Here is a 26,572-nt window from a genome sequence, read left to right as displayed (position 1 = left end):
CCATTCCTCAACATGCTGAAAACACCGACTGCCCTGTCCCCCAGCAATTCCAAGACATGTGTCGGGAAATGAAGGCAGGAACAGAAACAGAGACTGGTATACTGCCAGGGCTCATTGGAGCACTTTTCACAATGGCAAAAAGGTAGAAGCAACTGAGTTTTCCACAAACAGATGGGTGGATGCACGCACAATGGAATGAGAGGCAGTCAGGAAGAGAAATGAAGCCTTGATGCACGCCACTACAACGAGGAAACATGCTGCTGAGGGAAATAAACCAGCTGCAGGACAAGTACTATGTGAGCTCGCCTATTTGAGATAAGCAAATGTAATAAGCACTGATTTTCTATTCATGGTAAAAGTATTTAGAAAATCATAGTGAGGACACGTGTATTTTACCATAATAATTTTTTAAAAGAAAAAAAGTAACAAGGTACATGATTTTCCAAAAGCATTTTTATGGGCTGCATAAATGTAAAAGAACACTTACAGGAGTCGAATAAAAAAGTCTGCCACTTAGGTCTCATAATAGTGAACTCATTCACTTCAATTTTGGGGCAATAATTCTGGCTAGGGAGTACAAAACAATATGGGATTCTGGGCAGACAATGAAACTAGAAATCTGTTTTTACTAGTTTTGTAACTCTTGGCAACCAGCTAAATTATCTAGTCTATTATATATCTGCAGTGTAGTTAAGGTGGCTGTCCATATGAATCTGAGACAGTGCAGTGTGGACGATAGTTTCAGTGTGTGAGATGAATTGGATCAGTTGGAATCGAATTTTTTTTTTAAAAAAAGGTTTTTAGAAATCTCGGAAGTATCCGAATTTGTTCCTGGCTACAATGCCTACCAAAAGTGTCACACCCCACTTCCTGTTGACTGAAACGACAGCACTGCCTATCCCTTCCCTATTTCACCCCTTGATGTCAAAGAGGGCACGCAAAGCGGCAGTCGAGGAACACAACCTACACAACTGATTTAGAGTGCACATTCAGAGGCTCGGGGTTCAAAGTGCGACAGCCGGCTCATTTCCTTCGGGCAGCACAGTAGGAGCTCCCGCTCCTGAAGCAGTTGCACGGAAAAGTGTGTCCCGCCACCATCGTTAGCCTCTTGGGCGGGTTCCCGCCACGGCTGGCTGCAGGTCCATCTCCGTCGCCGTTGCGCGGAGAGCGTTGCGACACGGCAGAAAGGGGCCCCTATTGCTTGGAGGGTGGCCCCTTCCTGGAACCTCTGCTTAAAGACCTCAGGTTCGAGAACCGAACCCTCCAGCTTATTGACTCAGACTCCGCCTCTTTCACTGCAGCCTGGGCTCCACTGGGAACCAGCGCCCGCGACCGGCGCGGTTGGTTGACGTCGCATTGCGCCATTGGCCGGCCGGCCTGGCTTCCGTCCTCTCATTGGCTATCCTGCGCGACCCCGCCCGGCCGCACGGGATTGGCTGGAGGCGCGGCCGGCCCCGCCCCCCCGCCCCCGCCCTCGCCCCCGCCTCCAGTTCCGCGGCCGCCTGGGTGTCCTCCCGCTGCTCTTCCGCGCGCAGTCTGGCAGTTTGCCTCTTTCCAGTCCTCCCGCTTGCGTCCATGGCCACCGCCGCCACCGAAGAACCCTTCCCTTTTCACGGTCTCCTGCCGAAAAAAGAGACCGGCGCTGCCTCCTTCCTCTGCCGCTACCCGGAGTATGACGGGCGGGGGGTGCTCATCGCCGTCCTGGACACCGGGGTCGACCCGGGAGCCCCGGGCATGCAGGTGAGGCGGCTCCCGAGGGCTGGGAGGCGGGGGCGCTGGCGGTCAGGGACACGCAGGGGACGCAGCCTCGGAGGAAGCCAGCAGGCCGTGGCCCGCCGTTCGATCGGGCCGAACCCGCGGCGGGGCAGCACAGAGCACCTGGCACCGGCGAGAGGCAGATGGCAGAGCCGGGCTCACGCCGGGACGAGGGAGAGACAGGCGCCCGGGGCGCAGGCTGGGCACAAGCCCGGGGCTGGGGGGCCGGACGGGGCCGTGTTCCGGCCCAGACAAAAGCAGTGCGCGTAGCGTGGCAGCTTGGGGGAGCCTGGTCTCGGGGAGTGCCCGCTCTTGCTTAGGCATTGCCAGGCCGGAGAGCTCGGGGCTCCTCCCCACCACGGCCGCATCTCTCTGCAGCTCCCTCGAGTCTCTAGGCGCCGACCCTTGCCTGCTGTTCTCAAACTAGCATTTTAATTCTTTTTGGGGGGTGGGGTGGGGTGAGCGGGGAGTGAAAGGAAATAGAGATGGAGCAAATGACGTATCTGAAGTTAATTTTTATTACTGTGGTTTGAGAGATTCGGTTGGGCAAGAGTAGTTGGTTGTTAAGCGCGAAAGCTTGGTTTCAAGAAGAAAACTAAGTTCAGCTTCCGAAATTGATTCCTCTCGTTTTAGGTGTTCTATTTTTAAACGCTCTTCTGTGGTGTATATTTAGGACCATTGACTCGCGTGGCTTGGTCTTTGTTTTACATGAGAAAAAATAAAATTCAGTTTGTTTTTAGCCAACTCTTAAGGCCTTATTCAGTTATACTTTTTTTTTAACCTCAAAGTTACTATGTCTTTTGGTTTTCTTGATGAGATGCTCAATTAACTTTGTCTTAGGCTGCTTTAAAATCTTTAGATCAAGAGTGTCAGGGTACAAAGTAATATTTGAATGTTTATTTCTTGGTTAAAAGTATTCTACTGAAAGTCTTTACATGTTGAACTTCGGTAAGTTTAGGCTTTTATTGAAGTTTACTAATGAACAAAATGTTGCCGTTTCTCAGGGTCCATCTCCGCAAAGTTTTCCCTGGCTAATCCTACTCTGTAAATCTTCCTCAGTAGCTCTTACCTCCCCTTCTACACTAACCTCTGACGTTTCACGAAGCCCCCCATTTCCCGACCCCTGCCCTCCCTTTTCTGGATATTTCTTTATGCTCACTAATGATTGGCGTAGCATTTTGGAGTTTAGGGAGTAATTGGGGGAAATAGGTTGGTAGTCGGACCTCTATACATAGAAATCTTATGGGAGTTTTGCTTCCTAGTGAGAATTCTTCAGCACTCTGGAGTGCAACCCTGACTGGCTGTGCTGTGTGGGGAGCATTTGGGGAATCAGGAAGAGGAACACGTGATGAATTCCCTCACAGTAACTGCAGTATATGTGTTGCATTAGTAACTCATAAGATTTCAAACAGTAACAGTTAGCACCGCATTGAAACTTTATTACCGAGTAGTACAATGCTTTCCATTCTAGGCAGTGTGTGTGCAAGTACTTTTATAGGGGTAAGTGGGAGGAGTGCAGCTGGGTAAATGGTTCCCTGGTGGTTTTGTCACTGTAACAAATGGGGAGCTGAAATGTTAGGGACCTACTGTCTCCAGTAGACATTATATTTTATTAAACCATTTCATGGGGGGGCGGGGGGAAGCTCTTAACACCTCTTAAAATAATCCATACATCAATTGTGTCAATCACATTTGTGTATATGTTGTCGTCATCATTTTTAAAGCATTTCCTTTCTACTTGAGCCCATGGTATCAGCTCCTCCCAGTAGACGTCTTAAAAAAAATGAAATTTCCCCACTTGCTTATCAAATTCCTCTGTTACTTCCTGTGAAACAGTGATGCTTACCCTACAGGGTTGCTGTGAGAATTAACCATGTGGGAGTCAAAAAGTATTGTTACAAACTATCATAGAACCCTATATTAAACAAAAATAGCCAAACGTGAAACTATTGCTTCCCAATGTATCTGACCATCTGGGGCTCTACATTTCTGAAGGTGGTGCTTTCATCTAGCTAGAGAGAGTCTGTGCTCTAAAGTTCACTGTGTCCAACATGCAGGTTTGATGTCTTTGTGGGATGCAAATTGTGATTCTTTAAGGTGTCCTTTGAGTTTGGGGAGCAAAAGTAAGCTAAGATCAGGGCTGTAGAGTGGACGGCGGTGGAGGAGTGGGGGGGTGGGATGGTGGTGGTGGTGGTGAAAGGGGTAGATAAGATATCCTAACTAAGTTCTCATAGGTCAGCCTTTGCTACCTTTGAAAAATGAGCATTATCAAGATAGGGGGAAAATTATTTGGTACAACTTTCTTTGCCTATTTCTCACCAATACAGTTTACTGTTTTTCTTAAAACCTTTCCTTAATTATCCCATGATTGTCCTGTGTTTTTTGAGGAAAACCTGTCACGGTGAGCCCTGCAGTGAATGTAGGGGGTGGGGTGGGGAGTCATATCGGCCTTCCCTGTTGTCACAAGGGGAACAAATGGTGCTCCACGCTCCAGCCCCCTTTACCTATCCTATTAGCAACCTTTTCTCCCCCTTCTGGGTTTGATAATTTACTGCAATGGCCACACACAACTCACAGGCAAAACTCACAATTAAGGGAGTTTATGAGGGAAGTTAACTGGTTACAAGTCAGGATCATCAAACAATAAGGATACAGTCACTGGTCACAGCCAGCAGCTAAGTAAGTCTCTTTCTAGTCCTCAGTCAGGTAGCATCCAGATCGTCACTGGTCTTCAGTCTCTCAGCCGTATGGTCCTGTGGCCTTTGCCTTTATGAGGAAGCCACCTGTCACTCTGTCTCGCAGTCCCGTAGTCTCAGGCCAGAGCCTGCAGTCTGTGGTGCACCTGATCTGGCTGGCTTCCTTCACTTCAGGCAGAGATCTGGGAAGAGCTCTTCCAAAGCCCTTGGGGTCTTTGTCTCATCTTTAGAGCCAGTGGGGTGGTAATGAAAACTGGCCAGGTCCCTCTATTACTGGTACACTTGCCCCATTTGCCTGGTCCCGCCCAGTCTTTGTTAGGCATTACAGAGACTTGGGTAGAAGAACCATATGATGAAATTTTACTCCACCACGACCCCTTTGGAATTCCTAAAAACAATCTCCATAATCCATGCAGATCTCTGTCATCCATTGCACTGTTCTCCCAGATTCCCACCGAAGCACTGTTTTTGTTTAATGTTCCCTAATGCAGCAAAGACAAATGTATTACTGCGAGAACCTGTCTGCAGCCAGCCATTGATCACAGACATGTTCAAACACATGTTGTCTGGAATAAAAGTGTTAATTGTATGAGCAATTAACAATTGTAATAGGAGTTTGTGCTGAGTTCTTGATTATTGATTATCCAAAGCTTTATATTAGATATTTGCATGTATTAAAAAATGCTGGAGCACCAAAATATATAAATTAAAAGAAAATATAACTCCTGAGAAATTAACTAATATGATTCAATTATATGATATGTGAAGTATATGCTAATAAAACTTTCTAAAAATTATTTTCTTGCATCCAAACACATGTTTGGGTTACTCTGGAACTTCAGCTGTATTCAGTCAGTAGAGGGCACAGTTGCTGTTTTGAAGATTATATAGTACACTGAATTTGCTTCAGAAAAATAAGAGAGAACTTTAACTCTTAGACAATGGCTTAAATATTTTTAATTAAGAGAAATTCATTAATGTGGCTTGTAAATATAGGTGGGTATTTTAAAGTGTTTTTTTCCCTTAACACTTTTATTTTGTAGTTTTATGTATATATCATTAGGGAGAAGTGAAATAGGAAACGGAAGCTGAAGTGGACATTTAGAAAGACAAGGGGTAGGAAGGAAGGACAAGAGGCGGAAGTGAGAACTTCCAAGTACATAGTGAGGTGTCTCATTGTAATATTCTTTTGGGCCTAATTCTCATTTGTAATTGGGTGTGATGAAAAGTGAAAGGTAGAAGGCCTAAAAAGTAGCAATTACATTAACATTTCCTCAGCAAATACTCAAGCACCTTTGAGGTGCTTAGCATTGTGTGAAATGATGTAGTCTTTTGTAAAGTATAATTGTTAGTAGAGGGGGCCATTGAGAGCTGGGTCCATTAAGACTAGATGGGACTTGAACTAGACCTAGAAATACATTCAGCTGGTCTCCCTGTCACCCATCTTTCTTCTTTTTGATCCACCCTTCACATTGCCAAAACTGCTTTCATTAAAAACGCATGTTTTGTATTTACTAGTTTAAATCAAAAGGAAACACGTTTGGGGGTCCAAGTTGCTTGTGTGTAAAGGAGGAACCTTTTGTGTAGAAGGCCCTTTACCATCGGGGTGGCTGGTGGCTGCCTCCTGCAGCCTCAGCTCTCGCCATTTCTCCTCTCCTTATCTCCGCATCACACACAGCCCACCCGTTCACCTTGTTTCCACAGCGAACCCTTCATTCACTCCCAGTTTCCCAGAGGTTCCAGATGTTTTTCCAGTACACACTGCTGCATGTGGCGTGTCAACTGATTTACAGTCACTTTAACACTCCTGCGTAATCAATCCTACAACAACCAGCAGGGTCTTGACCTATGGGTGGCTCAAAGACAAATGAGGCCCTGATCCCAGCTAGCAGTGGTTTGGTTTTTCTGTGTTTATTCTCACAGCAATTTGTTCAAATTGCTAGTTTTTTGAAGCAAAAGTTGTCTTATTAAATTAATGATAATTTAATAGTATTAATGTATGAAATATCTTCCTTTGCTAAGGAGAACATTCTCAGTATTAACCACCTCTGGCATTTGAACTAAATACTTATAAATTCAAGGAGCCTTGATAGCACTTGAGTTAAACAGTCGGCTGCTAACCCAAAGGTAGGTGATTTAAACCAATCCTGTGCTGTGTAGGACCTGCTGCTCTAATCGAGATTACAGCCTAGACAACCCTGGGAGGCTCTGTCACATGGAATCATGACTAGGTTACTGTCATATGGACTGACTTTGTCATATGGGATCATGACGAGTTAAGATTGATTGAATAGAACCTAAGAACGACTTGCTTGGTTGCAGGTTTGCATACGTTTTGTCTGGTCCTTTCGTTTTAGCAAATGGCTCATCAACCCTCACCGACTCCTCCAGGACTCCTCCACCATAATTGTTTTCAATGAACACTCAGCCCTTGGATTTCCTGGCATTTGGGGAAAAAACTCTGGTTAGGCCAGTAAATATTCCTCAGTCTTCCAACTCAATACACAAAGGATCATTATCTATACTCGTACTCACTCTTCTTCACTTAAATTATACCTTCCCCACCTCAAACATAGGTCCAGTGTGAGCAATTCGGTTACTTTTCGTTTTTGCCTCCTAACATTCCACTTCACAATTCTGAGCTGTTTACCTTTTATGAAAACAGAAAATAAGACAATAACCACTATTCTTCCTAATTCTAATCCCCTTTTGTCTTCTTATGAACAATGGAGTAGTTTCTTTTTACAAGTTAATTTAAAATTTCATTATAATTGGAGAAAACTTAACGGTCTGCAGAAATACCAAGAAAACTTATTACCATCTAGTTGATTCCAACTTAATAGCAGTTGTTCAGGCTAGAGTCGAACTGCCCCATGGTTTCTGTCAGCAGCTGAGCTCTAGCCACTCCTCTTCCATCACTCCTTTATGAAAATAATAGGCAGTAAACAAGCCGCATACGTCCCATGGGATGGTGGTGGTTTTTTTCCCCCTTCTGCTCACTCCTGATAATGAGGTTTCTAATTAGAGCTCTCTGTCTGACTTGTTAGTGATCTCTTGGTGTTATTGGTCTCAGATCTCGAAGAAGTTCTTTATTCTTGTCTATGGACTGAGAACATAGGTGACTTTTGTCTTTAGTGTATCTTTCAGGTTATCTATGGATTTGAGGATGCATTTTTAAATAGATTATTTTCTTTAATTCTTACAACATTTTCTCTACTTCAAACCAAATTGACTCCTATCAAGTCCATATTGACCATAGCGACCCTCGAGGGCAGAGTAGAGCTATTCTATGGGGTTTCAGAGGCTGTCAGTCGTTACAGGAGGTCACTTGGCTCTTCCTTCGCCCACAGAGCAGCTGATGGGCTAGAACAGCTGACCGTGAGATTAGCAGAGTGTTGAGAGCCCACTGTACCCCACCAGACATCAACCATCTTTACCTTTGGGGGGGTAATGATTATTGATTTCCACTATTATTTTAATAGATTTTATTATATTTTCCTTCATTTTTATTATATTGAAAGAAGCCTAACCTATCCCTTCAATATTAGTATCTGATTTCAGTTTTATAATAATTTTATCCTGCTATGACATGGTTTTCATTGTGATTTTTTGTAATTGTGATTTTGAGGTAAAGAATATTACTTGTTAATAGATAAGCTTAAGAAATAAAAATCAAACTTGGAAATTACTGTACATTAAAATAAACATCTATGAATGAAAGGCCTGTATGACTCCTGATAACTGTCAACATGGTTGAAGTAGAGTTTGGGATCCCAGGCATCTTCTTCCTTCTCTGTGTACAGGGAGGGGGGTGGAAAGTACCATTCCCTTTACATAATGAAATCCCCTCTCCTGTAGGGCTGGATGCCTAGTGGCGTAGTAGTTAAATACAGGGCTGCTAACCACAAGCTCAGTAGTTCTAAACTACCAGCTGCTCCTTAGGGGATAGAAGAAACTTTCTCCTCAGCTACTGTCTAAAGATTGAGAGTCTCGGAAACCCACGTGGGGTTAGGTCTCTCCTGTCCTGTAGTGTCACTTTGGGTTTGAATAGACTTGAATGTACTGAGTTTGGTTTGGGTTTGTCTTTAGGGTTAATTACATATCTTCGAGACTGCAGAGGAAAGAGAATATTGGCTAGAAAAACAAAATACTACTAATAATAAAAGACGAGCTTTATCATACAGAAAGAATGTAAAGTCCCCAGGTGAAGAAAGGGCCATAAGGCTTCCTATGCTTGTCACACTGTTGGCAAATTTTACCTTCCTGTTTCTTGGGGTGTCTTTTTCCAGGGATCTTGGAAGGCAACAAATCTCCTTTGCAGAACAGTGAATAGTAGTGTTGTTGTTACCCCTGGCACTCATGCTGTGCCTCACATGGACTTCCGTGGGCTGGTCACGTTTGATGTAAATGATGAATGTTAAATAATTAAATACCTTAATGTTTGTTACGTGCTTAGTAGGCACTGCTAGGTACATTGGCTATACATTGGTGAATAAAATACACGTGGTCTTAGCAAAGTTTATATTCTTGTAGGAGAAATGGATAAGAAATCACTTGGCTGTATAATTACACACCAGGGTAAACAAAAATGTATTTCTACAGAAGCTTTTATTAAGCAAAAATATGAAAAATGCAACTTATTTCTCAACACAAGTCTGTACTTTTGAAGGCGGTGTTTCATCCTTCTGACTCTCCTCCACAGAACTCTGCCCTTCTGGTCCCTGTCACTTCAGAAGAGGAGTGGAAGCATCCTCCATGGCCTCAGAGTAGGCTCTTTTTTACTGTCCTTTTAAGTTTTAGGAACAAGGAAATGTCTGGAGGGAAAGATCAAAACTGAGAGGTGGGTGGAGTAAGATTCCCCAGTAAAATTCTCATAGCACCATGAAGAATAAGCAGTGCACTGACTGTCATGGTGGGGAGCACTCCACAGCACACCTTGCCTGGCCCTTCTCTCACTAATGCAGTTTTCCATCTTGTAAAAGCTCACAGTAAGCACCTGAGATTATCCTGTGTCCTTCCAGAAAGTATGATGAGGAAATCTTTGGAATCTCTAAAAGCTGTCACCATGACCTTCTGAGCTGATCTTTCTGCCTGGAAGAGGGCCAGCGGATTCCTTCAAGTCCACCGGGCCTTCTTTGTTTTCTCTGAAGACACCCTAAGGGACTAACATGCACTACTGAGAGAACTGATCTGCAACCGCTCACTGGTCACAGAGACGCGTATAAATACATGAATATGCCTGTGTGTGTATGGGCTAGATTCCTAGTAGCAGTGCTTTTTTTTTATTCCCCTCATATTGCGTCACGCTTATGAAGGAAAAATACAAGTTACATTGAAAAAAAACAAAGAATGAGGCCTTGAAGCGTGGCCACTTGAATGATGTCATCAGAGAAGCCTTTTGTAGGTGATACTGTGGTAGAAAATTGAAGGGTGAGATGAAATCCCTTGCCATATCTGAAGGGATAAAGCATAGGTTCCTTGACTTATTTGGCTCACTGCCTCCTTTTCTGGGAAAAAGAAGAAAAAATACTGCTCTTGTGGCAATGAAAAAATTTTGTACTATCTCATATAATTCAGCATAAAGTGTGGGTGTCTGCTTTCACAGCCTCTGGGCAGTTCCAGTGGCTCCCAGGGGACTGGGAGGAGCCTTAGGTGAGAGGCTACCAGGTAGGAGTCCTGTGTGGGTGTGGTGAAGTAGGAAAGAAGTCAGCATGTTGAAGGAATTGAAGGATGCCAGTAATGGGTAATCGGGAGTGACAGGGCTCATATCTTTTTTTATTTTTTCGAGGAAAGACCTTTTTTTAAATCATTTTATTAGGGACTCATACAACTCTTATTACAATCCATACTTACATCAGTTGTGTAAAGTACACTTGTACATCCATTGCCCTCATCATTCTCAAAACATTTGCTCTCTACCTAAGCCCCTGGCATCAGCTCCTCATTTTTCCCCTCCCTTGCCACTCCCCCTCCCTCATGAACCCTTGATAATTTATAAATTATTATTCTGTCATATCATGCCCTGTCCGACGTCTCCCTTCACCCACTTTTCTATAGTTCGTCCCCCAAGGAGGAGGTCACATGTAGATCCTTTTAACCGGTTCCCTCGTTCCAACCGCCTACCCTTCCATTATCGCCACTCACACCACTGTTCCTGAAGGGAGTTGCCAACGGGATCAGTTATCAGGCATCAAAGAACAAAAAACCATATTAATTACGATCGCTGAAGAAAAATGGGTGCATAAGCAAATGTGGCAAAGAAAGCTGATGGTGCCCAGCTATCAAAAGCTATAGCATCTGGTATCTTAAAGACTTGAAGGTAAAGAAGAGGCCATCTAGCTCAGAAGCAGCAAAGCCCACATGGAAGAAGCACACCAGCCTGTGCAATCACGAGGTGTTGAAGGGATCAGGTGTCAGGCATCAAAGAACAAAAAAATCATTGAATGAGGGGGGCAGGGTGCAGAGTAGATAACCAAAGCCCATTTGTAGGCCACTGGACATCCCCTAACAGAAGGGTCTTGGGGAGGAGAGGAGCTAGTCAAGGTATGTAGCAACATTGAAACATACAACTTTCCTCTAGTTCCTAAATGCTTCCTCCTTCACCACTATCATGATCCTAATTCTGCCTCACAAACATGGCTAGAACAGAGGTTGTACACTGGTACAGGTAGGAACTGGAAACACAGGAAATTCGGGGTCATATCTTATGGAGCTTTTTATATTCTAGGTGTTCCAAATCTGTTGATGGGTTTTAAGGAGTGGAATGGCACATATAAGGATAAGTCAAAAAGTGTTGCTATAAAATTTTAGAAACAATAATCCAACGTATCAAAATGTGAAGCTATTGTTTGTCACCATATCCTCTCGCAGCACTGATAAGCTTCTGAGGGCCTGTTTCCGTCTCTTTTACCTTTCGCTGAAGAAAGTTTTGGAATCCTCGAGAGACTCAGATCGTGGTCCTTTTAAAAGTTCTTTGAATTTTAGGCACACAACAAGTGAAGGGGTAAGGTCAGGAGAGATGGAGTAAGGTTTCTCAGGGAAAGCCTCATAGGAAAACCCTTGTTTCCCTGGGAACAATGAGCCGCTAGCTACGTTGTTGGGATGGAGAAAAATGCCCTCATGCAACTTTGCTGGCCTTTCCACCGTGCTTATGAAAACATTCACCAGCGTTTTCAGTTTTCTTAAGACTTCCTCCTACAAGCCCCTAATTGTCTTGTGTCCTTGGAGAAGATTCTATCCATTTACGCTTCTCCAGTCCCTAATAAGCCGCTCCTTACCCTCCTGAGCTGACTTCTCTGCCTTGAATTGAACTGACCTGGCAGATCCCCTTGGAAGCTACGGTTTTGATTGGACCTTTCCCGATCGTTTTGGTAAATCCAGGACTTGGTGCTGATCATTCATTCCATGAAATTGTCATAAGCTTTGATCTTGCTTAAAGACGGATGGAACAATAACCTCTTTGAGTTAGCAGAGTGTCATTCGACATTTTTGTTAGTATCTCTTTTTGGAAGGTGAGTGTACTACTGAGTGAGATTGTCTGTCGCCATCCACTGATTGCAGAGACATGTCGCAACACGTTTTGTTTGTAATACACCTGTCTGTCTGTCTGTGTGTGTGTGTCTTTGTGTGTGTGTGAACTAGAATCCTGGTAGCAATACTTTCTGACTTACCCGTGTGCAAAATAAGATTAATTTGGTGGAAGCCAAGACCAAAAGCTGGGAGAAGCATTCGGTGTTGATACGAACTTCAAAAGCAGATGGTCAGGGATTGGAGGATTCAAGAAGATGCATTTGGATGGGTTTTGTTGGGAAAGTTCAGCGTGGTGTGCTGACAGGTTTGATGTAAGGAGTAAGCTACAGTAAAGAAGCAGAAAGAGGCTTTTATGTTTCTGGTTTGAGCTTGCTGAGGTTGTGATGGTGTCTGATTATCAGTCTTGGAGAGAAACCGGTGTGAAGGGAACGTGTTAAGTTTGAGTTTTGGATTTGTGCTGGCAGAACACCCAATTAAGTTCTGTGAAACGTTTTTTCCCTAAAGTTTTAGACTTCAGGCTTTTTGTTCAAATGTTAACTTAGCCAGTGAAACCATTTTGACGAGCCCTATGTAATTTGTCTTCTCTCTATACTTAAAGTTTTCTCCACAGTAATTATCACTGTCTGAATCTTACATGTTTTGCTTATATAAAATACTTATTAATTCTTTATCATTGTAAGGTCATACCGGTGAAATGTAATGTAATATTGGGATTTTTATGTGGTAACTGCTGTATCCTAAATACCTAAAAGGTGTGGTCTATGGTAAATATTTTTCAAACAAATTTATTAAATTACTTGAAGGATTCTGATATTTCCAACATTAAATTAACACTTGACTACTAGTTGAAAAGTCGGCAGTTCAAACCCACCCAGAAGTGCCTTGGAAGAAACGTCTGGTGATCTGCTTTCCAAAGATCACATTCTTGAGAACCCTGTGGAGCAGTTCTGCTCTGTACATGCGGGGTCACCAAGAATCGGAACCGTTTCATAGGCAACCGATTCATGGGCAACTGACAACCACATGAGTACGTAAGTGGCTGTTTGGTGCTGTTGAGTAAGTTCTGACTCATGTACGTGTCAGGTCATGGATGTGACCCCATGAAACCGCCTCCTTGTTGTTGCCATGTCTGTAGCCCATACATGGGTTAGTATTGCTTTTGTAAGGGTAAAAAAATAAACTCTCATTCACATAATTATCTCTTCATTTTCAGGTTACAACGGATGGAAAGCCCAAACTCCTTGACATCATTGATACGACAGGAAGTGGGGATGTGAACACTTCCACTGTAGTGGAGCCCAGAGATGGCGAAATCAGTGGTCTTTCCGGGAGAGTGCTTAAGGTTAGCGATTCTGTCTTAATGATGATGCCATTCTTTCTTGTGCTGTGAGTGAAAGCATCTACTGTTTTCGCCTTAAATTTGGTGGTAGGGTGATAAAGAGGTAGCCTACGGCTACATAACAAATTGCCCTACAACTTGTGGTTTAACACAACAAACATGTATTATATTACCTTTTTTGTGATTTGGACTCTGCATGCGACTGAGTTCAGTGGGCACCTCAGGTGAAGGTCTTTTATTAAATCATTGCTCAGGGCTGCTGTTTGCTCCGTCGACTCACCTTGGGGGGAGAAGGGACATCACGTCTACACTTATGCAAGTGCTTGTTGCAGACCTCTTGCCTCATCGGCCTTTCCACAGGGGTGCAGTACAGCACAGTAGCTGCCTGGTTTCAGGGTGAGTGCCCAAGATGTAAGTTAGGGCTTTTTTTCCCCCCAATCATTTTTTTAGAGGCTCATCCAACTCTTATCACATTCCATACATACATCAATTGTGTAAAGCACATCTGTACATTCATTGCCGTCATCATTCTCAAAGCATTTGCTCTCCACTTCAGCCCCTGGAAGTTAGGGCTTTTTTCTAGAAGGCAGTCAGCAAAGTGACATCCTGTTGCTTCTGTATTATTATACTCATTAAAAGTGGTTGATAAGTCTAGCCTACACTTATGGGGAAGGGACTTCACAAGAGTGGTTGAAGTTCTAGCAACTCTTTTAGAAGACGCCGTTATTTACTTTATTGATGAGGAACTCAGAGTTTTTTACTAGGATTTTCTTTCTTTTTCTTTTTTATATAAATCATTTTATTGGGAGTTCTTAACAGCTCTTAGAACAGTCCATCCATCCATTGTATCAGGCGCATTTGTACATTTGTTGCCATCATCATTTCCAAAACATTTTCTTTCTACTTGAGCCCTTGCTATCAGCTCCTCTTTTTTCCCTCCCACCCTCAAGAACCCTTGATAAATTATTATTATTTTCATATCTTACACCACCATCCACTGTCTCCCTTCACCCATGTAGCTGTTCGTCCCCTTTGGCAGGGGTGGGTGGGTGTTATACATTGATCCTTATAATTGGTTTCCCTTCTACTCCATCTCTCCCCTACCCTCATGGTATTAAATGTGGTTGCCATTTTTTTTCTTTTAAATACAAAATTGGGGACTATGCTCAAATGATAGATTTTGCCTTCATCTGTTTGGTGTACTTGGACATGTAGAAATATTGAGACTATAATCGCTATGTACTTTTAAGTCCCTGGTTATGTATCTTATTCCATGCCCTTGGTAGTAAGCAAATAATAAGGGAACAAAGATGATAAAATAGCAGAAGACAGTTAATAGGTTCTTCTTTTAGAGGATAGCACAAATGTGACTTGAATTCAACAATCTTATCCTTTAAGCCAATAAATAGAATTGTTTGTTTTATAAAAGTGTAGTTATTTGTATTTCTCAGAAAGAACGATACTTAATTACTCCTTGGCTTTAACTATATAAACTTTGTTTTTGTCAATGTCTTCTGGATAAGATTAATTTAGGTTTAATATTAAGTTTTCTGTGCTGTATAAAAATTACCATAAATTTAGTAGTTTAAACCAGTAAACATATTACTTCATTGTTTGTCTGGGTCTGGTACCCAGGCACAGCTTAGCTGGGTCTTCTGCTCATGATCATAAAACTATAATCACAGTGTTGGCCAGGGTTATAGTCTTGTCTAGTTAAGAAGCCATTTTGCAGGCTTCTATGACTTTGTAGCTATAGAACTATAATTTTGTAGTTATAGAACTCATGGCAGATGGCTTCTTTAAGATGAGTCAGAAAATCTATGCCCTCAAGCACTGATCAAACCCTAATTTTGAAAGACTTATTATCTGATTAGGTCAGGTTTGCAATTGAGCCCTGGTGACATCGTAGTGAGTATGGGTCACCAATGGCAGTTCTGAGGAAGAGAGAGGCTTTCGACTGCCATGAGGAATTAGTATCTTGGATACCCACAGGGGCAGTCTGCCCTGCCTCTCTGAGTTGCAAAGGCACCTCACACAGCAGGGAGTTTGGTTTGGAAGCAGGGACAAGCCTGTTTTGATTAGCTCAATATCAACTGAGTAAGTGTCTGCTGTGTAACATAACATACCTGCTTAAATGATATTCCATCATATACCTAAGCCCTACCTATAATCAAGGAGACAGGGCTGTGCAAAGACTTGGGTCATTGGTCGTATTAGAGTTCAGCCTACCATTAAAGACTGCTTCCTTTTTCCTGTGCTTTTAAAAATGATTGTGATCTTCAGGAAAATTACGTTTGTTTTGTCCTTAACAGCTGATTCATTCTAAATTATTGCCTGTCTTGCAGTCAGTGTGATTACGTATGTTTCAGAGAGAAACTTGAAATCTTTGTGAGTATGGTCCGCTGGGAAACTAGACACTCTTACAACCCCTCCCACCCACCTATCCCCCACCCCCAAAACCTACTAAAATACAAACCCACTTGTGTAGGCCGGGTTCTCTAGAGAAACAAACCAGGACTCTTAAGATTGTGTGTGCGTATGTGTGTTTATATAGTGAGAAGGAATACAACAGCTAATTCGTCTATACAGCAGTATAGAAGGCTCAGTACAACTATATTTTGTGGGGCAGTTAATATGCTAAAGGTCCTTGCAACTGAGCGGGTGAGCGACTGGTCCAAGGTTAAGGAAGCAGACTGTGGCGTGGCTGGTGGGAGGTACGAGCTTGCTGCAGGCAGCACACACTGTGAGGCAGGGTGGTAACAGCAGGAAGATGAGCTGCTGAGGGACAGCAGAGTCCAGTAGTGCAGCAACGTAGCAAAGCAGGTTGTGAGAGAGCGTCAAGGTGTAGTGATGCACGGCATGGTGACACAATCCCATGGTGGATCCCATGTGATCCACTACAATGCACTGGACTGATCACCAGGGAGAAAGGAAGAGGCCGGCTTCAGAGAGCCATTTATCTTGGTTGCCCTCCAATCAAGCTGTGACCTGATTGATAGGCTAAACTGCGCCCACATGTTCCTATGGGAGCCATGTTGGCCCAAACACCCAATAAACCACTGTTTTCCAATCAAATTCAGCTCACTGCACTCTCTACATAGGGTTTCTGGGGGTATAAATCTTTACAGGAGCATATAGCTTAAACTCCCATTTTGAGTGTCTGGTGGGTTTGATATACTAATCTTCACATAAACAGCTCTATGCTTACATTCTGAAACATACTTAAACCAAATAAATAAAATTGCAAATCCATTACCCTTATGTGGATTTTGACTCATAGTGACCCTGTAGGACAGAGTAGATCTGCCTGTTAGCTCTCTCAGACTAATCTTTCCAGAAGCAGACTGACACATCTTTCTCATGCGGAGTGGCAGGGTTCAAGTGATTGGCTTTTCCATTAGCAGCTGAATGCTTACTACCTGTACCACCAAGCCTCCTTCAGACAGATTTAGAACCAGCTCAGATAGTAGTCTCACTTCCTCTGTAGTTTTTTCTCTCTCTCTTTTGGAGTAGGGACGATTTTTCTAATCTTATTTTGTTGACTGCATACATAGTAAAACATATTTTCTCTGTGCATAATTTAGTGATCCTGATTATATTCTTCCAACTGTACAATCATTTGCACCCTCTCTCATTAAACAAACTCATTACCCCATAGGTCTCTATCTAATCTTTCAAATAAGTATTGCAAATTTGACCCCACATAGACTGCTGTTAAAATAGCATAATGCTCAGGCAGGCAGTCTAACGTAAGATGACTTCAAGGGATATTTTTGAGTGAAGGAGAAAAACAATTTAATATCATTCCACGTAACTGCACACACTTCTTTGATACAACACCCAACCTTGACAAATGCTAGTTTCATCAATACTTTTTTTTATACTTTTACTACATTAAAATCAGCTGGACTGTCTTTCACTATTAATGGATTTTTAGTAACACTTGGCAGATGTTGGTTCACCAAGTAATGCATTACACATTACTTCTAAATGTTGGCGTATAGTCATTTCTTTTAAAATAGTTATAATATCATGTTGTAGATAAATCACATACACTGGTGCACAGTAGGATTGGTGCACAGAGATAGAATTTCATATTATATACACACAAGAGGGCTTCTTAATGTTCATGGAAAAGTGGAACTGAAAAATTACTTTTCCACAAAGTTTTTGAAGACATCTTTTTAATTTAAATTTAAAATTTTACTGTGAATTCATCTTTTTTCTTTTTTTACATTTTATTAGGGACTCATACAACTCTTATCACAATCCATACATATACATACATCAATTGTATAAAGCACATCCATACATTCCCTGCCCCAATCATTCTCAAAGCATTTGCTCTCCACTTAAGCCCCTTGCATCAGGTCCTCTTTTGTTTTTCCACTCCCTCCCCTTTCCCCCTCCCTCATGTGCCCTTGGTAATTTATACATCGTTATTTTGTCATATCTTGCTCTATCCGGAGTCGTGAATTCATTTTTTTAGGGGAAAAAGAGACTCCAAATTCATTTGTTTTATGTAGATGTCTTTATTGAATCTTAAACAGGACCAAGGCAAAGAAAAATCATCCATTTGAAAGGGAGACCATCACCATGAGGCCATAGTGAGTCCAAAGGTGCTATGAGGTTACTTAAATAGGACGTGTAAACAAGGAAATTGGCACAGAATCATGATTGGCAGCTGATTAATTCATCGCAAGTCACGGGGACTACAAAAAGGGGCAAGGGCCCCTGATTGGGGTGCATGTGCTGTTGCTGAGTTTTGAAGTTTTGGGGATTGCCGGGGATTGACTCAACCATAGTTCCCGGCAGCAAAGACCTATCTAAATAAGATCCTGAGGAGAGATTGTCCTCATGGAGCTGGCCCTGCGGAGTTGCAGCAAAGCTTCTCACCTTGCTGGTGGTTGGTGGGCAGAAAGAACTCTCAAGTGGACGCTGAATCTGTGAGGAAACTCAAAATGGATTTAGGGCTCCTACAGCAAACCATAGCTTTCACAAACCAAGTGCTCAGAATTTTAAGTTCCATTATAGTTTAAAAAGTCAATTGCATTTTTAAAGCTTTTAACTGTGATTTGAGTGAAAGTTTATTTTGCAGAGCAAATTGGTTGTACCTTCAATAAGTCATACACATTGCGATTTATGTCATCCACATTGTGATTTCTGACACTGATTTCAGTCCCGACAGTATAACAACACTTTCCACCTCCCCCCTGTGTTTATGATTTCCTTTGTCCTGCCTCTTCTTTCTTGCCTCCCAAGCTTTATTCCTGGTCAAATGCTGCTATTTGATCTGAATGGGTAGTTATTACAGGAAGAATTACCTCCCTGGTGCTATTGTTCACTTAACAAGCCTGTCTTTTGTTGGGCTGAAAGTGGAGCTGCAGGGGATGGATTGAGGGTGGCACTGTTTCCTAGCAGACCAGGATAGCTGGTGTGTGTGTGTGTGTGTGTGTGTGTATACACATACATATAAATTCCACCTTCTGCCGTGATCTCTTCCTGTGCAGTCAGCAATGGTAACCACACAAGGTCTAGTTCTTCTGGTCTCAAGGTTGGTGAAGGTAGACCATTAGTCAGTTGGACTGGTTGTATCCTATAGTATACAATTTTTGGAAAGCAACCCAGTAAAGTTTTCTAATTTCTTGGATTTAGCCATATGAAAATAAGTTTAATGTCTGTATTCTATTTATACCTTTTCAAAATTTTACAAAAGCTGGTCATGATTATTGTGTTATTACTATCCCCCTGCTTTTAGGTCAACTAGTTGTGAGGTACTTTGAACACATGAGGCATCTCTTCTGTAAAGGCGATAATCTTCAGTCTTATTGAAACCAGTAGTCAGTCTTGTGGTACTCCTATGAACAGTAGAAGGAATGGAAGTGGAAAATGTTTTCTTAAAGAAATACAATCATAAAGTGCATACTACAACACAGTTCCATAATTTAATGACTAATTAACGTAAACACAGGTATAGCCACCACACAGACCAAGGAATATTGCCAGGCCCCCTTTGCTCCCGGATCACAAAGCTACAGTGCCTCTTGTGAGAATCATTTCTTTGCTTTCCTTTTTAGTTTTATCATCTCTATCTGGATACATAAAGTGTACTGATTATTGCTTCTTCTTTTTTTGAACTTTGTCTTTCTCTTGGAGTCTGTGAGCTCCCTGAGATTCATCAACGATTTGTGTATTTTCATTTCTGTATAGTTTGTCACATTGTGTATATACCAGGCTTGCTCCATTCCATTGCTAATGGGCCAGTGAATTGTTTCCAGTTTAGGACAATTAACAGCAGTTCTTCGGAGAACATTCATATGTGTACATGTACTGTGCATGTGTGTACAGATAGGTCCAGGAGTTGTAAACTGGAGGAGGACTGCTGGACCATGAATCTGAAGCTTTGGAGGCAATAGTAGACTACTTCAGGAGCCCTAGTGAAGTGGTGCGAGTTGGGTTGTTAACCACAAGGTCAGCACCTGAAACCACCAGCAGCTCCTTGGGAGAAAGATGAGGTGTTCTACTCCCATAAAACTTACAAAGGGATCAAAAACAAACCTCTCTTCTATCCAGTGGGTGCCGACTCTTAGTGACTCTACAGGTCAGGGTAGACCTGCTCCTGTGCTTCTCCGAGCCTGAACTCAGAGTAGAAAGCCTCATCTTAAGCCTTTGGAGCAGCTGCTGGGTTCCAGATGCTGACCTTGCAGTTAGCAGCCCAGTGCAGAACCACTTTGCCACCAGGACTTGGAAACACAGGAGCAGTTCATCCCTGTTCTCTGGGGCTGCTATGATTTGGAATCAACGGCAATGAGAGAGGCTGCTTCAAAGAGTTTGTACTAAAATGCACAGTGGTATTTAGCTTTTAACAGTTGTACTACATTAACACATTTAATCATTTAGATTTTATCTTTGTGACCAAAAACTCAATTCATCAAGTTGATTCTGAATTTTAGTGACCTCATAAGAGAGGTTAGACTTGCTCTGTGCGTTTCCAAGACTGCAGCTTTTACAGGAGCAGAAAGCCTCACCTTTCTCCCATGAAGGGGCTGGTGGTTGTGAACTGCTCATGTTTTGGTTAGCAGACCAAAGTTAACACACTATGCCACCAACTTCTAACTTTGTGAAATTTGTGAACTTCATAACTTTGTCAAAATCCTGTTAAATTTGTCTGTTTTCTCCAAAGAGTTGTCTGTATTAGAATTCTGTATTCTGTAATAAGAGTAGTCTTAACATGTAATATGTGTTGTAGATATCTTTTCTCATTCTAATCATGCATTTTCATTTTTGATATAGCCTTTATGACTAGAAGTTCTCAATTCTAATGTTTCTGAGTATCAATTTTGTCCTTTCCATTATGCTTTTTGTCACTGTGAATTCCCTCCTATTCACAAGATCATACAGATATTCTATAAACTTTTTCTTTTAAATTTGATGGTTTGATCTTTATATTTTTCCTAAAATTCACTTGAAAATGATTTTATGTTTAGTTTAAAATAGGATAACTATTTAATTTTATCTACATTAGAAGTCCTTATGGCATAGTGGTTACGCTTCGGACTGCAAACTATGACAGCAGTTCAAAACCGCCAGCCATTCCTCTGGAGAAAGACAGGGCTTTCCACGCCTGTGAAGAGTGACAGTCTCAGAATCTCACCGGGGCAGGTCCACCTTCTCCTATAGGATCGCTATGAGATAGCATCGCTCAGCAGTGAACTTAGTTTTGATTTATCTATATTAAAAACCTGGTTGTCCCTATGCCATTTAGGAGGGTACTTCAAAAAGTTCACAGAAAAGTTCCATTATCTTTTAATTTCATTCCCCATACAATTTTGAAGCCCCTTATATGAAAATTACATAGTTACTCCAATAAAATGTGGTTTTTGACTTCAGTCTGGTTTCTTTGTCCTTTTGAGTATGTGTTTTTGTTGTTGCAATTTTAAGCTGTTGTGGAAGGGAGCTCCGTGCTGCTTGTTTTCCCCTTATCAAATGCAGCCTAAAGCCTTTTTTTAAAAGTCAAAATTTAATCTTACTTTTAAAAAATTAAACATAAATCCACACATCTTAACTCTGATAGGCTTAGCGCACAGTATTTAAATATCGTGATTGCCAATCAAAATACGGTGCTTTTTACGCCAGCAGTATCATGAAGCTGTCAATGATGTAAACAAAACCCAAACCACTATCCCACCTTGACTCACTTCCTAAGGTTTCTGAGACTGTCAGTCTTTACAACTGGGGTGGGTGGTGGTGTGTGTCAGGGGTGGGTGGGACACAGAGATTTCGCTGCATGGTAATGTTGCATCGATGATCATGTTTGCCTCATAAAGAAAAATGTCCCTCCTGTAAGGCATCTACTCTTGGAGCCAGGGAAATGAGATATCATTATGAAGTAATTAAAGATATTTCACTTTATCAGGAAAATCTGACTTACTAGAATAAGTTTCTATGTAATGAAAACCATTTTAAAAATAGCAACTTTAAATGGTCAAAATCCGAGGGTTTCTGAGACCAAATTTTTACGGAAGCAGAAAGCGTCAACTTCATCCCACAGAGTAGCTCGTGGATGCAAATCATCTACCCTGTGCTTAGCAGTGCCATGATCACTTGACAGTCCCACCAAAGCAAAGCTAACTTACAGCACCGAGCCAGTTCTGACTCATGACGACCCTGTAGAGAGGACACAACTGCCCCCGTGGAATTCAGAAACGACAACTCTATTGAAGTCAAAGGCTCATCTCCTGCAGAGCAGCTGCTGGTTTTGAACTGCTGACCTCATAGTTAGCAGCCCAACGCTGCAACCACTACTGCAACAGGGCAGTACCACTAGGGCTTCTTAGAAGGTAACCACAGAATAGCTGGTGGCTTCAAGCTACTGACCTTGTAGTTCGCAGCCACCGCAACAGAAACTAACAGGGCTCCTTAAAGATACTATAGAATACTTAACTATGTACATAAGATACATGTACCATAATTGTCTCACCTATATTAAGCTTACTATAATCTTGTTAAAGATAATATAACCTTAACTATAACTTCTCTTTCCTAAAGCTTTTATGGTAATTTTTATAACTAGTGTACCTTCACTGTAAGGTAAAAATATTTGTTAAAAGAACAAGCTCACTGTCATCTAGTCAGTGCTAACTCATAATGACCCCCTGTGGATTTCTGAGACGGTAACTGTTTAAGGGAGTAGAAAGCCCCCTGGTTTTCCTGAGTAGCTGCTGCTGGTTTTGAGCTGCCAACTGTGGGGATCATAGCCCAACTTAACAACCACTGCCGCACCAGGACTCCCACGGAAAATATATGGGAGTGACTTAGAAAGGATCTGGTTTCATGGATCCTGCAGATTTTTGGCCTTATGATTAAATATAAATCGTCTTTTAGCTATTTTTATTACATATATTAACTAATTGGGATAATTATGTCCTAACACCTGTTTACTTTTCAATTATGCTATTTATTCCTTGGACATAGTCCATAGTTTTGTAATCTTTGTACCGATAAATTGCCAATAGTTTAGTAGAACATCCATCTCTGATTAAATCATTTATGAGTTTGCCTGCTGGTGGCAACTGAATCTTTCTGTGGTTGCCATAGTTTCCTGTTGCTGTTATATTATGGATTCTTACAATAAGTTAAACCAAGTTCATCTTTATTTTCTAAAGGAAGGTATTCACATTTTAAAATGTGCTTATTTTCACCGGATACTTGAAATTTTACACACTCCAGATATTTAATTGATTCAGAAATGAAAAATGAGGCATAGGCTTTTCAATGCCATACTCACAAAAGCCCTGGGAACATTTGTGGACAGTTACTTTATCTGAGTTTTCTGCGTTGGCCGTAATTTTGTGAAGGATGTGAGAGGGAGTTAGTTAAAAGATACCATGAGTGAGGACTAGGGAGTTGACCGGCTCTGAGGATAGTTCAACCTTTCAATCCCTACACATTTAAAAGCAGTTTTTATGATCTTGGATCCTGCATTTGTAAGGAATATACATATTCACATTTTCTTGAGTGATCTTGTTCATGTTGGTTGGTTAATACACAATGTATTTTATCATCTGCAGGACTAATTAAATAGAGAGATTATATTTTTTCTTATTATTACAGATGGAGAAGTAGGGTCATCTAACTCTTCGTTGACTTCATATACACAGCATTTTATTGTTTCCGTTATAGAATTGGGTTCTGAATTTAAATCTCTCTGGGTGTTTTGGCAAACACTTTGATTCCTTTTTATTTCTCCATTTGTAAAAAGGCTGTACATATTTATATTGTTATTATAATAAATATATATGTATAATAAACATCAATTGTATAAATATATAATTAATATGAATATGTTGATTGCTTATTATTTAATTGTTTATCAATTACATATAATATATGGTGATGATGATGATGAAAGCTTTAGGTGTCATTTTGAAGCACTTTGAGTTAGTTGAACAGCCTATTCAAGGAGTCTTAAAAGTTCATAGAATATTTTCATTATCTTTAAATTCCATCTTTTTACAAATGTTTTGACACTTATAAGATCATGCATTTATAAGATTTATATGAACTTTTATAGAATATTTTTCTTTAGCAATTCAGGAGCTTTATTTAGTAACTAAACACTGTCCCTGTTTTATTATATAGGAAACCAATTAAGTTACTTTTCTTATTAGAAAATTTAAGTATAAAGAGAGTCTGTAAATTATTTCCTTTCTCCCCAAATTGGTAGACCCAGTTAGGTGGTAAGGGGAAGCAAAGGACTCTCCTTAAAATGTTTGTGGTTTAATGAGGTAGCAAATGTTGAAAGCACTTATAAACTACAAAGCATTCTATAAACAAAGGTGTGCTAGTCAAGCCATCTTATTTAAGGATGTGAACATAGAGGCCAAAGAGATGGGCAGTGATTATTTGGAATACTCAAATTGCAGCTGTGGGCCAAGCTTTAGGCTGCTTGCCAGAGGCCAGCATTTCAAAACCATCAGCCCCTAATGGGGAGAAAGAGAGTGCTTTCTGCTTCTGTAAAGATTGACAGTCTCTGAAACCCACATGGACAGTTCTTCCACGTTCTGTAGGGCTAGTGTGAGTCAGAATTGACACGTGCGCAGTGAGAATATGATCCTGCTCATCCAATTTGAGCCACTGGGGTAGATGTGAAATACCGTATATACTCATGTGTAAGCTGAATTTTTCAGCACATTTTTAATGCAGTTTTGGTGATAAAATTAGGTGCCTTGGATGAAACTTGGGTTGGCTTATACTTGAGTTTATCTGGTACTTTTCTCAGTAGTCTGTCATTGGGATGCAAAACATTCAGTGAAGAAAGACTTACTTTTTTTGCTCTTATAGATTCCTGCAAGTTGGACAAATCCCTCTGGAAAATACCATATTGGCATAAAAAATGGCTATGACTTCTATCCAAAGGCTCTCAGGGAAAGGATGCAGGTAATGGACAACTTTCCAGTGCCTTTTTTACAGCTTCGATGATATTCCTGTTGTGGGGTGATGCTGAGTTGGTTCTGACTTGGACGAAAGCTCATAATTCTGTATTGATTGAAATTGGAAAGAGTTGTTGCCTAGTGCTGACCAGTTAAGTCTTAATATGTAAAAATACATTTTTATTATGCCTTGGTCAACTTGTTCTTATCAAACTTCGATGCAGTTCAGTAACTAATCCATGTTAATAATTAATTATATGATAATTTTGCTTTTACCTTTCTCTGAAAATTGTGTAGTATCACAGCTAATGGATACTTACACTTATTAATAACTGTGTAGACTTGTCTCAATATTTGCTTAGGCTAATTATAAGATAACTTTTCTGTCTTTGCAGAAAGAACGGAAAGAAAAAATATGGGACCCTGTTCACAGAGTGGCCCTTGCCGAAGCCTGTAGAAAACAGGAAGAGTTTGATGTTGCCAACAGTAACCCTTCTCAAGTTGGTGCTAATTGTTTTATGTCTTTACCGTAGAGTTCTGAGAGAGTTAAGATTCTGATTTTTCATCGTTTAAAAAAATTAATGGGTTAATTTTTTCTTTACCAATTATACAAATGTTAGCTTACATATCTGGTTATCACTTTTTCTAAAACTTCAATTCACGTGTAATGTACATACCTAAATGTACATAAACTGTATTTAGTTAGTGAATACTCATATGCACCCTATTTTCACACACACATAGCACATGCTTTATACATTTTTATCCTACCACGGCTTTCCCCCAAGATAGTATTGTCAAGATGCTATGTTGTGTTCAAAAGGGGGAAAAAGTACAAGAGAACTTCAGAAAGTTCATGGAAAAATCAGATTAATTAACGGAATTTTCCCATAAACATTTTGGAGCTCTCTCGTAATGCACATGTTATTTTCTTAAAAATACAATCAATACCACCCCAGAAATCTGTCCTGAGCTTCTTCCTAATGATTCCTTTCCTCCTCCTCAGAGGCAGCGACTATCCTGACTTCTAATGCCAGAGAGTGATTTTGCCTATTTTGAATTTTATAAAATAGAATTATCACTATGTATACTTTTTTCTTCAGGAGGATCCCCACACATTCTTAGAAAGTATGATTATCATGATATAAGAACACCATTGATAAACATATTATATACAAAAATAGTTATAACTCATAGAATCACAGGTTTTTCTTTAAATGAGCATTAAAATACATTACATTTAGAGGTTTGTTTTTTTCAATCATTTTATTAGGAACTGATACAACTCTTATCACAATCCATACATACATCAATTGTATAAAGCACATTTGTACATTCATTGCCCTCATCATTCTCAAAACATTTGCCCTCCACTTAAGCCCCTGGTATCATTTCCGCCCTCCCTCCCTGCTCCCCTCTCTCATGAACCCTTGATAATTTATAAATTATTATTTTGTCATATCTTACACTGTCCGACGTCTCCCTTCACCCACGTTTCTGTTGTCCGTCCCCAGGGGAGAAGGCTATATGTAGATCTTTGTAATTGGTTCCCCCTTTCCACCCCATCCTCCCTCTACCCTCCCACAATCGCCATTCTCACCACTGGTCCTGAAGCAGGATTATTCACCCTCGATTCCCTGTGTTTCCACTTCCTATCTGTACCAGTGTACATCCTCTGGTCTAGCCAAATTTGCAAGGTAGAATTGGGATCATGATAGTGGGGTGAGGAGGAAGCATTTAGGAACTAGAGGAAAGTCGTATGTTTCATTGTTGCTACACTGCACCCTGACTAGCTCGTCTCTTCCCTGTGACCCTTACGT

General features: G+C 41.2%; 1 protein-coding gene across 3 annotated transcripts in view; it reads left to right on the top strand.

Annotated features, from left to right (window-relative positions):
• The first annotated feature begins 1,489 nt into the window (after window positions 1–1,489).
• Window positions 1,490–26,572, top strand: part of TPP2 (tripeptidyl peptidase 2) — a 114,838-nt gene continuing 89,755 nt past the window's right edge. For all 3 annotated transcript variants that reach the window (XR_012786901.1, XM_075563451.1, XM_075563452.1), the window contains exons 1-4: window positions 1,490–1,740; window positions 13,195–13,323; window positions 24,664–24,759; window positions 25,148–25,252. Coding sequence is in view for 2 of the 3 variants with exons in the window: in XM_075563451.1 (XP_075419566.1) it covers window positions 1,576–1,740; window positions 13,195–13,323; window positions 24,664–24,759; window positions 25,148–25,252 (495 nt within the window). In the remaining variant the exon portion in view is untranslated. The remainder of the gene's footprint in view (window positions 1,741–13,194; window positions 13,324–24,663; window positions 24,760–25,147; window positions 25,253–26,572) is intronic.

The sequence above is a fragment of the Tenrec ecaudatus genome, chromosome 11, assembly GCF_050624435.1.
Source record: "Tenrec ecaudatus isolate mTenEca1 chromosome 11, mTenEca1.hap1, whole genome shotgun sequence".
Classification (NCBI taxonomy): Eukaryota; Metazoa; Chordata; class Mammalia; order Afrosoricida; family Tenrecidae; genus Tenrec; species Tenrec ecaudatus.
The sequence above is the reverse complement of the archived record's forward strand: the minus strand, read 5'-3'. Positions and strand labels throughout refer to the sequence as shown.